We start from the raw sequence: 14,380 nt of genomic DNA, 5'->3' as shown, positions 1-14,380 counted from the left end.
TCAGTTTTTCGAACCTCCCGTTAACTGGAACCAAAAGTCGTTCCCTCTCCTCGGACGAACACTGTTATTATACCCCCGATTTCTCGAACTCTCCGATTTTTCGAACCAATTTTCGTTTCCCTTGGGGGTTCGAAAAATCGGGATTCCACTGTATTTGAACAATGTATTCTAATAGTGTTCGGAACTTAAGCAGCAATCGAAAAATTGTTACAGTCAATTTAGAAGTCAAAAATATAGTAGTTGTTTCTGACTAAAATTGCACTAGAAGACACTTTGTATACCATGCCATCAGTTGAAAATACAACCAGTCAGAAGACAGGAATGCCACTTAACACTCGACGGTATTGCGACCAATCTTCCCATCGTGCGCATTATGTGTGTCGGATCAGTTGATTCAGTTATGTTGGCCACTGTATTTTCTATGGCATAGCGTTAAGGCTCGTCTGTATACCGAGAAAATACAAGTCAGAAGGGATTATTCCGCTATGGTATGCCACTCGAATGCGTTGTATAACTATTATTTATTTACTAACAGAGGACACCTTATATTTTTGCGTAAGTGTTATTTAGTAAAGATCACAGTTTCAATACACTTTTTTTTATAAGAACTTTTTTTTTACAAAAACGTTGAGGCAGAGATTAACCAACATTTTATGAACTTATTAAGAACATTCCTCAGGTTGAGAGTCGATTAATAACGTGAACAGACAACCCTTGTTGGTTAATGAAAGCTTTGCTGCCTGTGCTGCATGTGAACTTTTTCTTTGTTTTTACCACAAAATCTGATAACTTTATGTCCCGTTGCGAATCTCTATGTTCAATGCTTAATCCAAAGCTAAATTTAGCCAGTGTTGGTTGGCGAGACATCTCGCACGTGGCATCAGAGCAAGCAAGTCGCGCAAGTATGTGTAAGCAACTTGATACCGTATCTCAGCAAGCAATGCACTTTGATAGGTTTCCTGGTAACGTCCGAATTGACTTATTGAAATACTATATACCATGTAAATTTAGAACATCTTAAGAACGTTTTCAGCCTCAAATCGCAAAAAATGAGAGAACGTTCAGCCTCCGCGATCCAAAATTAGACGTTCTTATATATATAAAAAAAGAGTGTACAGGTTCGTATAGGTTTTCTCGAGCGAAAAAGGTAGCGAGAAGAGTCAATCAGTCAATCATGTACTATTTGCTCAAAGCGTCAAAGAGAAAACGGAAACTAAAATGGAACGTAGCAAATCACTTGTGTCTTTTTCTCTTTATGTTATCATTAAGCTTGACATCACTGTTGCAAAAATACAGTAGTGTATAAGGCAGAAAAATGACTCCCTCGAACCAGTAATAATAATAACAGTATCGAGTTGAAGTACTTGCATATAATACATTTTCAATGTTGCTTCTGGTCGCTATACGGAATCAACAACAACAACAACACCAATTTATTGGTATTCCCATATAGATGGTGTTACCTAAATACAGAATCGCTAAATAAAAAATTTAAAAACGAAACAAATTACAAGAGCAACCAGAAAGAAAAATAAACATAGTTAGTTACAAGATTCTTCATTTTAAGTTCTAGGGTTACAAAGTTCTCTTATTTGTAGTGCTTCATATGTAAAGTAACCTAGTTTTTTACAAATAAAAGTGTCAGCATTGTTAAATAGAAATATTGTTTTCTCTGTGTTATTTCCCTGTGTTATTTTTCTTGTTTTGAGTCACACTCCTTATTTCCTTCTACGTAAGTCCAAAGAATGAAGCGTTGTATTTCCTTCGGAGTCTCACTGTAGCCGATCAGGAAACTACTTAAATATCACGACTTAAAATTTTTAAAGCTTCCTTCCTTAATTTTTTTTACTGCGGTTGAACCTTTTAAACCAAGGTCTACCATGAAAAGAGATTTATTCCCACATTAAAGATACCGATTCTAAATTATTTGGATGTTTCAAAACAACTTTGCCTCGTTCTGGCGCAGTTTTTGCACGTTAATAACTGTGGGACTGGGTTCTAGCATACTGTTGCCTGAGATGTTATTTTGCCGAAAATTTGGACCATTATTTTCCTTTCGTACTGACAGATTTTTTACAAGTTGACGTAGAAAACCTCCGTTAACATCTTCACTTGAAGTAGTGCGAGAAGACTATCTTTGTTTATGGAGCTTTTACTGAGAAATACTTCAAAGCAGAGAGGCTTAAAATATTATTCTGTTATTCGATTCCATAACACCTGGTATTTTCATGGCTCCGCTAAGTCCAATAAGTTTTGGAAGGAGATCTTTATATCAAAGAGGATTGAAAAATATCAATTTACATAATTGCTGAGAAGACAAATTAAGCCTTTGCCACATTTGTGGCTGAAGAACTGCAACGTACTTCAGCTTAATCAGTGCTTATGTTCTAAATCAAAAGTATATTTTATTTTCGAAGACAATTATTCAGTCCAAATTTCCACGACAACAAAGAAGCCAATTCGTCATTTTGTTTCACCGAGAAAAGTTTGTGTAAAACTGTAAATCAAATCAATGCCATGCATTAGATTTGATTTGATACTGTCAATTATTTTTTCCATTTACAGTTAAAGCATAGAGGATCTTTCCTCTCCCCAAAGCAGTGTTAGGACAAACTTCCCGACAGAATGCATGAGTAGCAGTTGCGTATAAACTAAACAACAATTAGGCACTGAACAACAATTTATTGAACAGTAATCGCTAGACTAACTGAATAACAAAAAGTTGTTGACCAGGAGGTAATTAAACTTTATTATAAAATAAAGAGAGCGATATAACGTGTGTAGGGCGTATTGAAAAGTATTGTAGCATAAGGCATATATAGTACAGAAAATGAGTTATCTACTTGTCCTCGATTGAACGATCTTAAACGTAAATCAGAATAGAGAGATCTAAGGCCAGAGATGACATGGGCTTTATTTTCATCATTTCATCTGAGTGCACAAAACATAGCCTACGAGTCTTCTCCTCTGATCGTTAATTTGGAAGCTAGGGACTAGAGGAGAAGGCTAAAATAAATAAATAACGCTAGTGGTTCATCATGACTGCCAAGGAAAAGGAAGGACGAGGCTTGAACTGCAGAAACACTGTGCTAGAATGGTTTAGATTGAGTCAAGGAACTCACAGGAATGTTACTTGTACTGTTCTCGTCATATATTACCACTTAATACTATGCTGTTATGAATAATCCTATGCAAACCGTCAGAACAGAAATATTTGTCTATGCATTAAGTCACACCACTGCTCCGAAATGCGACAGCACGACGATCTTACTCCCGTTCAGAGAAATCATTTCGGTCTACACCGTGTGCATGTCTAAATAAAGCCAACTAACTGAATATGATATATATTTAAAAAAAAAACAACAACAACAGCAACAACATACATGTAGTTTATACTGTACTACGTGTGATAAACGTTTCCACAAAGAACAGCGGTATATTTGCTACTACTCTGTCCCTTTTCAACCACTGTAGGCCGTTCTTACAGTCCTTGGTTGTCCTCGAGTAAACAAATAATTTTACACAGAGAATGCTTCCTCTGGTTCTTTGTTCGACTTAGCTTTTAAATGAAAATTCTTTCTAATGCTGGTTCAGGATGATCAGTATAGAAGCCAACGAAGACAATTTCTCGTCGCCATTTATCACTCTAACTGAAAGGTGCTAACAATATCTGATCAAAAACTGGCGAGAAAAGAAGCTAGAAGTAAGGGCCAACGCGCCCCTTGTGACAACTTGTATACGCTCGAGGAAACAAATCATTTATAACTATTAGTCAGTGCCCTTGATTCCTCGTGACAACCCCAAATAATAAATTTTAGAAAAAGACTGTTGTACCTGGGAACGAATGTGGTGGAAAACGTTTTTGGATGCAGCGAATCTAATCTGATCAGCAATGGTGAACATTATAAATATATTGAATACAATCGTATCACAAATACGTCTACCTTTTGCCCGGTGTATGCAAATAAGATGGTGTATCTTTTCTTTTACTTAGCATGATACTCGTTACAAATTAAAAGAACCGTTTTGTTGAATTTCAAAACTAGTGAGCATTCTCTTGAAAGTCACGAATGTTTTTTCACGGCATGCAAAGCACAATGTATATTGAGCAAGTTAAAATGATTTGTTAAGCCTCACACACTTGTCAAATACATTCGCGATTGAAACAGCAGTTTGTGGACTTTCAGTAACTTTTAAAGGAAAGGGGTAAACCAAGGAGAAAGCTATCCCAGCACTGTTTTGTGACCACCTTGATTAGATTCAAAATACAGGATCTGAGAAAGCCTCCTTCATAAAAACGTCTGAAGATTTTGGAGTTGAGATGAGAAATTACATAAACCTAGTATTGAAACTACAGTCTCGACCAAATGATTGCTGATTTTAAATTGAATATACCGATGTATAGCTTACACAAAATTGTAGCACAATATATATTGGACAATTTCTAAAATGATTTGTCAAGGATCACACTCTTGTTTATTGCATTCACGACTGAAATTACAGTTTCAGTGCTTTCAGTAACTTGTGGATAAGAGGTAAACTAAAGTGGAAAGCTATTTAGGCCCTGTTTTGTGCCTCGGAGCTTCAAAATACAGGACCTGAGAAAGTCTCCTTGGTAAAAACGTCTGAAGATTTTGGAGTTCAGATGAGAAGCTACATAACTACAGTCAGGTCAAAATGATGGTTGATTTTAAATTGATTATACCGATATAAAGCTTACATAAAATTGTCTTGAGCGATTTCCAGATAAAAACGTTTTATGAACCAAAATTTAAAACGTAGCAGATGGTTTAAGAGTTGTGTTTGTGAAGCTAATGCCGATTTCTAGCATCACGTCTTAACTAACTCAGGATTTCCGAACACCTCAATTGCTCCAATTATCGCTTCAACGAGTGGGAACAGAATTCCTTGGCAAACAAGTGGTCAAACACCGATATTTATGTCTCCTAAACCACAGTTATTCAGACGCAGGTCTGTCACTGCGAACATTTTAGAATTGTTCAGTGTAGATGATCAAATAGAGTTGTGGAAGCCCTTTACACTTAGAACCACCACACAGCTCCATTAAACTTTCAAACGCTGAACAGAATCGATTACTTGCGCCAAAAAAACTATTAGGATCGTTAAAAGATAATCGCTGGTCTTCGGCTGGTACTATTGAAGTTCAATTTGGTGCGTATTAGCGCCGCACAAACATTTTACGCCGAGTGTCGATTGCTCATTATGTTTCTGTTTTCGTCTGCTGAAACGAATCAGGTTGTACTATCTACTGGTCGCTAGTAATCTATGAAACAGCACTATTAAAATCACCTCTATGAAACAGTAACGTTTAAATTGCCTCTATAAAACCGTACTAATCACGTGAAGAGAGTCACTTAAATTTGGCTTGAATTGAAGCTTTTTTTTCTCTTCTGCTCACCACACGGTACAATGTAGAGATGCGTCATGTAGTGTGTACATGCTTATTCAGACCATTCAGAGATTACGGTTTAGGAACACTGGAATGAATCGATTACTTCCTACTTTTAAGCTATTTGAAATAGCAAAACACGATCTATAGAGTTTGATTCGTGATATTTAAGATCTCAATACGTATGACCCGACATAAAAGCATATTTTGTTGAGGCGTCGAGAAGCATACCCTATTAAGAGATGAGTTTCGACTACTGACTCTGAATTGATTGCTTTCAACCTTGAAACTGTTAGGATCGTTAAAAGGCTATCAATAGATTTTGTTCCCATTATTTCTGAAACTCTTGATACTTGTAAGAACTACGAAACATGTGCAGTTTTGAAGGAACATGAAATACAAAGCCGAGTGAGTCAGTTCAGACATTTCATATCCCTCAGTTACCAACACTGAAAACTAACATTGTATTCGAATCGCTTTGAAACAACAAAAAGACAGATTAAAATACTGCACTGTAGAAGTGATTTTGCTTCAGATTTAAGCTTAAATCCCGTGTTTCATTCAAACATTACATTATCTACCTTTGTCACCATTGTCATTCTCAAATGGATGACTGCAACACACGAATCTTGTAGACATTCCTTTCTGTATCTACTATCTTATGCCTTGTGTCTGGTTTAATCGTTGTAAAAACATACTCCAGTAGCCTGGATTAGGCGTGATCAATAAGCAATCAAATGTTAAAAGTTTAGATTAACAGTCCGTTGTCAAATTGAATTGCTTCTAGCAAACGTCGACGCATAAAACACAGGATGCGAACGACGGTACTGTGATCTAGCAAGCGAGACGAAGTAATCATATGAGGCAAAGTTTCGTTCGGTTTGATGAATCAACTAGCAAATTATACATGCTTTTTGATATGTTGTGTTCCTTCGTTTTTGTAATATTTGAGATTTCAGAAGATATAAATTGAAACAGCGTTATGGAAAAGCAGCGCTCACCCTAAATTACATGGTGCCACGCAAAGGATCGAAGAAACAGAAGAAAGAGTCTCTGTTTCTTGGGCGTTGCCATTCCTTTGTCTTCACTTGTTCGTTCCTGCAGGCATCTGTTACCAACATGCGATGCAAATGTTTTCTCGCAGCACCAAAAAGTTCCTCAAACTGATGCAGGCCAAAAGTGAGTTAAAAGTTCTCGATCAAAACCTTGTTAGCAGGATTTCATCAGTTGTTATACCCGACAAACAATAATGATTAATGATCTGTTGCCATCTTGTAGCGTGGTGTCATTTTACAGTCTTGCTTTTGAACCCTGATTGTGTGGTAACTGGAGAAAGGATTTAAAAATGTCACAGACTCTAACGCAATGCGTTTTTATTGAATTATTTTTCCAGACTACACTTGTCATTTTGTTTTAAAAAAATTTTTTTAATCCTTATGTTTAATTTTGTTTCTTGTATTTTTAATACCCTCTCGCAGATTTATTTTCTCCGGTGACAAAGTACACCACAATCTCATTATCTTATCTCAGAATCTACGAATTCTAGGAATACCTTGGAATGGATCCACTTATCACAGAGCACCGCCTGTTTGGTTGAATTCAAATTGACAATGTATATGACAATCATGATCCACAATCTGTCGTATTTTCCATCAGGTTTATTTTAATCAGGAAATGCTCCAGTCAGTGGCCGATTAGTACAGATTGTTTCTGTCTATTTAGCAGCACGCTATCATGCCCGTATCAAGTTTCCTTTGCATGCCATTGGACAAACTGAAGAGGAGTATAAGATTTATCTCTCAGGTGCAATGAGTCGGAGAACGTGTAATCACGACTTTAAATACTACAGTGGATTAATACCCATTTGAAACAAAAAAAAAATCCCTTAAACAGGCCCTTGAATTTCTCAAAGAGATACTTCATATTGTAAATATAGTTTGGACGACTTTGAACTTTTTCCAAATTTGACCACGTGTGCGTTGAACGAAAAAATTTTGTTCTTCATCATCTTATTTACTCGAATTAAACTGAAGATTATTTCACTGAGCTGCTTTTCTATTTTTTGAACTAATTTTTAACGAACTTTTTTTTCCTTGGTGACCGGCTTATTTACGCAATGTTTTTACAGTACAAAATAGCTCCTCCTCTTCTCCTTTGTTTATTTTGAAGTTTTTGTGAAATTTGTGTCATAACTGTCTGCTTAGTTTGTTCAATTTACAAAAGTGTCAAGACGTTGTTGAAAACACTGTACATTTTCCCTGCTGCATCATCGATCACAGAGATAAAATGTGAGTTTGGGAACGAGTAGGTCATTATGTCGATTAACCTTCTTATTGGAGGCTAAAAATTCCTGATTGTTAAACTTGAAAAAATAGTTCGTGGAAAGAATGCGTCGCAATGTATGCGGTGTGTGTTGGAGGATGCGGATATCCGCGCGCGCAACCGTTTGACGCCATAAAATAGGCGGGTTGACCATACTGGTGCAAAAGGCCTTCTCATTTTGACAAAGTGTGAAGAGTGAAGCGGCAACAAGCACTTCTTGCTAAGCGGCTAAATTTCACGAAATGTTCCATGCGGTGGTTTCTCTTTTTCTATATGCTCTAACAGCAATTTGTATTGGTAAGTGAGGCGCAAAGGAACAGACCCTGGGAAGGTGACTCCATTGCGTGTTGACTGCACACAATGGGTAATTAATCATCTGGGACAAGCGTAGAGACACATGGAAAGAATTGGGTTCTTGCAGTGCCTAGCGCCTGTAGAGTCCTTTAAATAGGTGTTGAACAAGATTCAATGCAATGGCACTGATAGTGATCTTCCTCGGCTGTGTTTCTTAGGATTCAACATTGAGAGTTGCCTCTTCATAGGTGACTCTGTTAAGCTCATTATATGCTTCCCATGTTGGGTGGCTCCTGAACTTGCCAAGGTCCAAAGTGTCACTGCTATGAAACGTTGACTTAGGGGCTTAAATAATCCAAACGTATTTGATTTTACCGAGAATCACATTGCAAAGTCGCTATGTTTTGCTGCTACTACCTCAAAGCTGTAGTCAAGGGAAGGTAAATTCCTTGGCAGTGAATCACAAGGCAGATTTGACCTGTAAAGAATTTCCTCACGTCACAGACTTGTTCTTTTAGAGCAAGAGTTTCGAGTCTACTCGATGGTTTCACTAATAGCTACTACTTGTTTCAGTATCAGTTAATAGCTACCAGAATGCCCAAAAAACAAAGATGCCAGCGATCCAGACAAGAACGGCTTTCGAATTTCACTTAGGAAGTGTTTAAACAGTGGATGGATTTTTGGACATTGAGATAACAGTTCGGAAATACCTCAGGAAATCAAAGTTTAAAGATTTCTCCTCTAGTATCTTAAAATTGTTGATGTTGTTATTTTAAAGTCGGGCTGTTACACTGTCAGATCATTTTGCTGGATCTGGAGGCGCCTAGAACGATCTTGACTGTTTGGCTAAATTGAAACGTGATAGCCTAGACAAGCCTAAGTCTTACCTTACTTATTGTTTCTGTCGCATTTTGTCATGAACGCTCCCGTGTTAAGTCTTATTCTCCTCGTTCTACTTCTAAATCCAGTTTCAAAAGCTTTACTTTTCCCTTACCTGAAAGCAGGCCTTGAAGATCTCGGGCACTTCTTTAACGCCAACCATTCTTTGGTGTCCATTTTGTTTCCAGAACCTGCCGAAGCCAATAACATAACAATCAAACTTGGCTTCATCGGCGCCTTAGACAAGTCTCTAGGAGCCACAGCATCCCTAGGACAAGAATTGGTAAGTTCCTCGTGTCCTCTTTCTCGAAACCGCGTAATGTCTAGCCACTTTCTTGTTAATCTTGCTCAGTGTGCTTTTTCACGTTGTTCTTTCAGAGTTCGGCGTTCAAACTCGCCGTAGAGCTCATCAATGAAGATGCTGCCAAGGCTGGCAGTCAAATCAAGTTCTCCATGGATTTCAAAAGTGAGGTTTTATTTAATCACTGATGGTAAATTGGCTTAAGGTACTCACAAAACCGGTATGGGGTTCGGATTAAACCAAGAAACAATTGAATTTGTCCCTTCCCGTTGGTGTTTACACTCCCAGAATTGGCGGCGTTTCTCACATCTTTGGAGAGTGGTTTTTCCTTCTTTGTAATCAATACTAACGTATTTGGGCGATTGCAAGTCCGAATATTCTGAAATGTCTCCAGATTGAATTGTTAAGTTAGAGGCAAAGCAAAAGTCACTCTTGCCATGCTACGAGAAAATCTCATCCGTGTTACAGCAAGACACACACACAATAACATGTGACAAATTGTGAACGTGGATGGGATAAAAAATTAACACAGCAATAACCAGATTAAACAACCCAATAATTAATCTAGTTTTCTACTAAACATGAAGCAGAAAAATTGGCAAGGGTCCTGTCATTACTGCGCTTTAAGTTAACGAATTTTTTCGACATATTTTCATCGCAAATTAAACCTGCAGTACTACAGTAAGAGATAACCATAATTTGGTTCACAGATTGGCCATCAAAGTAGGTCTAGTCTATGACAGTTAGGGAGATTACAACTAAGTTAAAGTACACCAATTTTGCTGCTAATTTTCCTACTCGTGTGTTGCTAGCATTTAAGAGTCAGATAAAACGCAGGCAAGCAGATTACGCAAACTGGTTTAGGCAAACCGCTGTTATCTAATTCATGTCATACAATCAAATGTGCTAAGATAAATGTTTGATAACTGTAGCTCTAAAGAGTACTGTCAATTTTGACGAACATTTCAGATGTAAATCAAATTTTATGAACTTCATGGACAATCCTTTGTAGGCATGATCAAAGATGGCGGTACAAACCCTTCCACCAGCTGTAAAATCGCAGCTCAGCAGCTCGCAGCTGACTCGGATATTGTTGGAGTAGTGGGAGCGATGCGTTCTTCTTGTTCCAAAGCATCTCATCAATACTTTAGAGACAATGGTAAGCTAAGTATCGTCTTGGGAGATAAACACCGTCTTGGAAGTTCAAGGTTTAGTTTATGGACTTGTTCAGTAGTTGGTACGCGTAAAGGTCCGTAAACCGTATCAAACTCAATCACTGTTCTTGTAGTTGGGTTTGTTCCCTTTCGTTTTATTGTTCGCCTATCATGGCTCTTGACTTCGGAAGGACGACTGAGGAACAAATTGTCTCGGATCAAGCTAGTTTGTCTACTATGTGTATAGCATTCTTCGTGTAAAGCGATGTAAAATGTAGTTAAAATTCAAGCAATGTAAATAAGAAGTATCTCTTGCAAACACCATGTTTCATTGAGTTTATTTAGTCTTTCCCCAACGCGTTTACTATGCACACTATACACACACCAATTCAGACCGCAGCAAAATGTATAGCTTTACCTTTTTAACACAGAATGAAAACCTCGATGGTAATATATTCATATTGAGGAGTAAAGGAAGAACTTTGTATTAATAAGGCATTCTTCTGTCTTAAAGAAAGGATCAAACGTATCATGAGAATTAACCAAAGCTGAACAAATGTTATTCATTCAGTGATTGTTAATTTTTGGCGTGTGAAGCTCATTTGGACCTGTTCGTCTGGAATTTCGAACCGGTGATAAACATTTCTTTAAAGACAACATACTGAAACTGGCTGCAGCATAATAAAACTGCAGAGTAGCCTTTTCACCGAATGTGACTCGTATTTATGTACCGACCAACAGCGAAAATCAGTAGGATCTTGTAGAGAAACATGTGTCGACATAAAAGTGTCGAGATTTTGAAAACTTATACATGTTTTTGGCAGCGCTGACATATTTAACGTTGACCTTTTTAAACGGGTGTTTAAAGTGAGGATTTATGACTTAGCCACTTTGACAAATGAGGGAACGTCAATATGGTAAAGCAGATTTATAGCTACAAGGGCAACGATAGTTTGATCATCATCCTTTGTTGTTATTCTCTTTTAGTGCCTTTCATGACCCAGATATCATATGCGTCAACTGCGGCAGAGCTGTCCAACAAGAAGAAGTATCCTCGGTTCTTCAGGACGTGCGCTAGTGATGTGAATCAAGCTGAAGCCTTGGCCGAGTTGGTGACATATTTCAACTGGAGAAGAGTAAGTATTTAGCTGTCAGTGTTTAGAAGGATGCTGCTGAGGGTATTGGTTTCAAGCTCACTTGCTTATAGCTCTTAAAGTAGAAGTCGATAGGCAGATATCATTAAGAGATATTAAAAGGTTCGACTAAGATCCAGTATAAACCTTTCTCTCTTCTCCTTAAACTGAGTCAGACGTACACGAACGAATATGTTTATAGTATGCTCTTTAGATTCAGATAGATTTTTCCTTTTGCCCAAACCTGGCACCCAAAAACCTGGCTTATCATTACGTAAGACCATAAATCCCAAGCGTAGCTGTTTTATTTTACACAAAGTCAGGCTGAATAGATGACTCCACTCCTCACCAACTTCTCAACATTGATCAAAGCAGTATATTTTGGTTCTACAACTTAAACAACAGTTTTTCAAGAAGTAGAGGAGTTTTCTCCATCATTTTGGACAATATCGTGTAAGATGCAGTCGTACACACCCTCACGTTTTGTTACCCTTTCAGAAAAAGAATAGGGTTCTATATTGTATAGAATTGCAGACATTCTCTAATTTCCTTCCTCCCTTTCTTTACCCCTTGATACAGGTCAGCACTATAGCTACTTCTGACGGCTACGCTAAAAACCTTGCCGACAGTTTTGAAACAGCAGCACGGTTTCAAGGAATTCGAATTCACGCTTCTTCGCGATTGTCAAGCATGGCAAGCCCTGAGGTGGTCGACAACAAAGTGCAGTTGGTAAGCGTTGTTCTGTCTTGGTATTTTTGGCGCTATGTTTACATTACTAATCGACAGTTAGTGACTTAAAACATGCATTATAATGGCATTTGAAGCATTGGCGTCTATTTAGTAAAGGCGGCACGGTTTGTGAAAGTTGTCACTTCAAATACTGAACGTTTTGCTTGGTAATCGATGTTTGCTTAAGAGTCGGTTTACTTTTCGAAACGTCTTGTTACCACCTTAAATGTTTCTAATGACTTTAAAATTGCATCATCATCGCTTATAAACGAGTCTTAATTTAACAATTGCTAAAATTAGCAACAGTGGGAAAACGAAGAGGCGTCTCGAATGAGACATGACGGTGCCAATGACGAACTTTGTTTCCCTTCAGAAAGGATACTCCGTATTTGTCTTTCCCGGCGAGAGTTTGAAACGTGCACCATTTCTTTCTAATCCACTCAAGTCTGAAATCACCAACTTGTAAGACACTTTTAGCACGTGATTTCTATTCTGACCACACTTGACCCCGAGTCTCCCCTCCCCTGCCAGTTTCGTATGATGTGGTATAGGTCATTAAAATTTATGACCCTGTTCTTATTTGATCGGTTGTGCTGGGAATTGTTAACTCGTTGACCTGGGAACAGGATCCGTTAACCGTAGCTTCCTAATTAGAAGGATTAGTGGAAGATAATAAAATCGTGTGGAGGAAAATGCTTTAGCGCGCGAATATTGCGAATGTTGCGGCTTGGAAAAATGTGCCTGGAAGCTTTCTTAACTGTCATACGTGTACATCTTTCCTAAATTTCAGCCTCGGCCAGCTTCGCCCTAAATTACTTAATTATTACTTTCTTGGTGTTTTTTTCGTTATTTAACTAAGAAGATGTAAATAAAGGCTCGATGCGCTAACGAATGCCTTTAAAATGAGCAAGGAGACTGCAGTGGAGTATTTCTCCTGACCAAATTTAGTTTATTGGCTGACACCACAGTTGTGCTTACTAACTGAACGATTCGTGTGATTTAAACGTTTACTCCTCCGGTCTATGTCCTTGTTGTAGATAAAAGACGCTCAAACAAGAGTGAACCTTGTTTTTGGTTTGCCCCAAGATGCTCGGGCTATCTTCAAAACGGCAAAAGCAAAGGTAACGGGATTTGTTAAAACCTGTAACTTACAGATATCCCAGTGACGCTAGACACAGTTTCCTCTTTCCTCTTGGTTTTGTGTTTTCTTTTCGTTATCATTTGCACAAGAAGGTCCCATAATAAATTCCCATAATACCATAATACATGTTCTGAAGTGGCAGTCCCTACCCAAACATCCCCAGCTACTAGTCATCTCTCATTGTATCGAATTCTCTTGCACACGCACTGACATTTGGTTTATCCTGTCTGACAGGGTATGACTGGTGAGGGATGGGTGTGGCTGGGAAGTGATGGGGTTATGGCCACTCCGCCCACCAATGAGAGCAAAGCCACGGGAGCCATGCAAGGAACTGTGGGAACCATGCCCAAAGGTACGTGACTCTAAATCGCAAATACTGCGCCACAGGTTATTTTGGTCAAAAAATGGGGGAGAAAAAATCTGTTATTTCCACTGAAATTAGCGGCTTTCCTGGTGTTCTTTCCTAGCTTTCTTCTGACCATTTCTTCGAAAAAACAGAAAATGAATAATATTTGCAACATTTCTTTGCGATTCTCTTTTTAGGAGGCTTTGGTCGAAGGAATCTCAATATTATAGTAAAGTGGCTGTCCAAGAAAGGCATTATGGACCAATATCCAGGAATTATTTATGATCACGTAAGTTTTTCTTTTCGATTCCATACAAGCGAACTCGCGATAAACTTAAGGCCACTTTGCTTTTGTATCTCTTACAAATGTGTCTGTTGAGCCAACTGATGTCTGTTTTGTCTTCTTGTCTTACCATGTAGTTACCGTCAACCTCTGCTTATGTCCCACAAGTCTACGATGCTGTGTATGCTTATTATTTGGCTTTTGACAGATTGGCAAGACAGGGCAGAATATTATCGGTAATAATTTTCACTCTTCTATGGTTAATCAAGCGAACAATCGTGTACATCAGATGGACGAACTATGCCTTCAAATAGTCAAATTTTAGCGCGAACGTCAACCCGCAAAGATACGCACGCTAGAGAAAACAATGTGATTGTTCCCGCAGTCT

General features: G+C 38.2%; 2 protein-coding genes across 5 annotated transcripts in view; one reads left to right on the top strand and one right to left on the bottom strand.

Annotated features, from left to right (window-relative positions):
- LOC110064674 (uncharacterized) overlaps positions 1–9,124 on the bottom strand; it is a 34,308-nt gene extending 25,184 nt beyond the window's left edge. Inside the window, exon 1 of the mRNA XM_089275067.1 lies at positions 9,021–9,124. Coding sequence (XP_089131193.1) covers positions 9,021–9,068 — 48 coding nt within the window. The 5' untranslated portion in view covers positions 9,069–9,124. The remainder of the gene's footprint in view (positions 1–9,020) is intronic.
- LOC110064671 (uncharacterized) overlaps positions 1–14,380 on the top strand; it is a 29,728-nt gene that overhangs the window by 6,185 nt on the left and 9,163 nt on the right. For 2 of the 4 annotated variants that reach the window (XM_020771757.2, XM_020771756.2), the window contains exons 2-10: positions 9,094–9,188; positions 9,284–9,371; positions 10,219–10,365; positions 11,348–11,496; positions 12,073–12,222; positions 13,260–13,343; positions 13,598–13,715; positions 13,907–13,998; positions 14,130–14,228. In XM_020771757.2, the coding sequence (XP_020627416.1) occupies positions 9,094–9,188; positions 9,284–9,371; positions 10,219–10,365; positions 11,348–11,496; positions 12,073–12,222; positions 13,260–13,343; positions 13,598–13,715; positions 13,907–13,998; positions 14,130–14,228 (1,022 nt within the window). Of the gene's footprint in view, positions 1–7,707; positions 8,030–8,154; positions 9,189–9,283; positions 9,372–10,218; positions 10,366–11,347; positions 11,497–12,072; positions 12,223–13,259; positions 13,344–13,597; positions 13,716–13,906; positions 13,999–14,129; positions 14,229–14,380 lie in introns of those variants that run through there. The other 2 variants (XM_020771758.2, XM_020771755.2) reach the window with 2 other exon arrangements.

This window comes from Orbicella faveolata, unplaced genomic scaffold, assembly GCF_042242905.1.
Source record: "Orbicella faveolata isolate gen_17 unplaced genomic scaffold, um_ofav_v1 contig_36, whole genome shotgun sequence".
Taxonomy (NCBI): domain Eukaryota; kingdom Metazoa; phylum Cnidaria; class Anthozoa; order Scleractinia; family Merulinidae; genus Orbicella; species Orbicella faveolata.
Note: the sequence above shows the minus strand (reverse complement) of the source record. Positions and strands in the feature narration are given on the sequence as shown.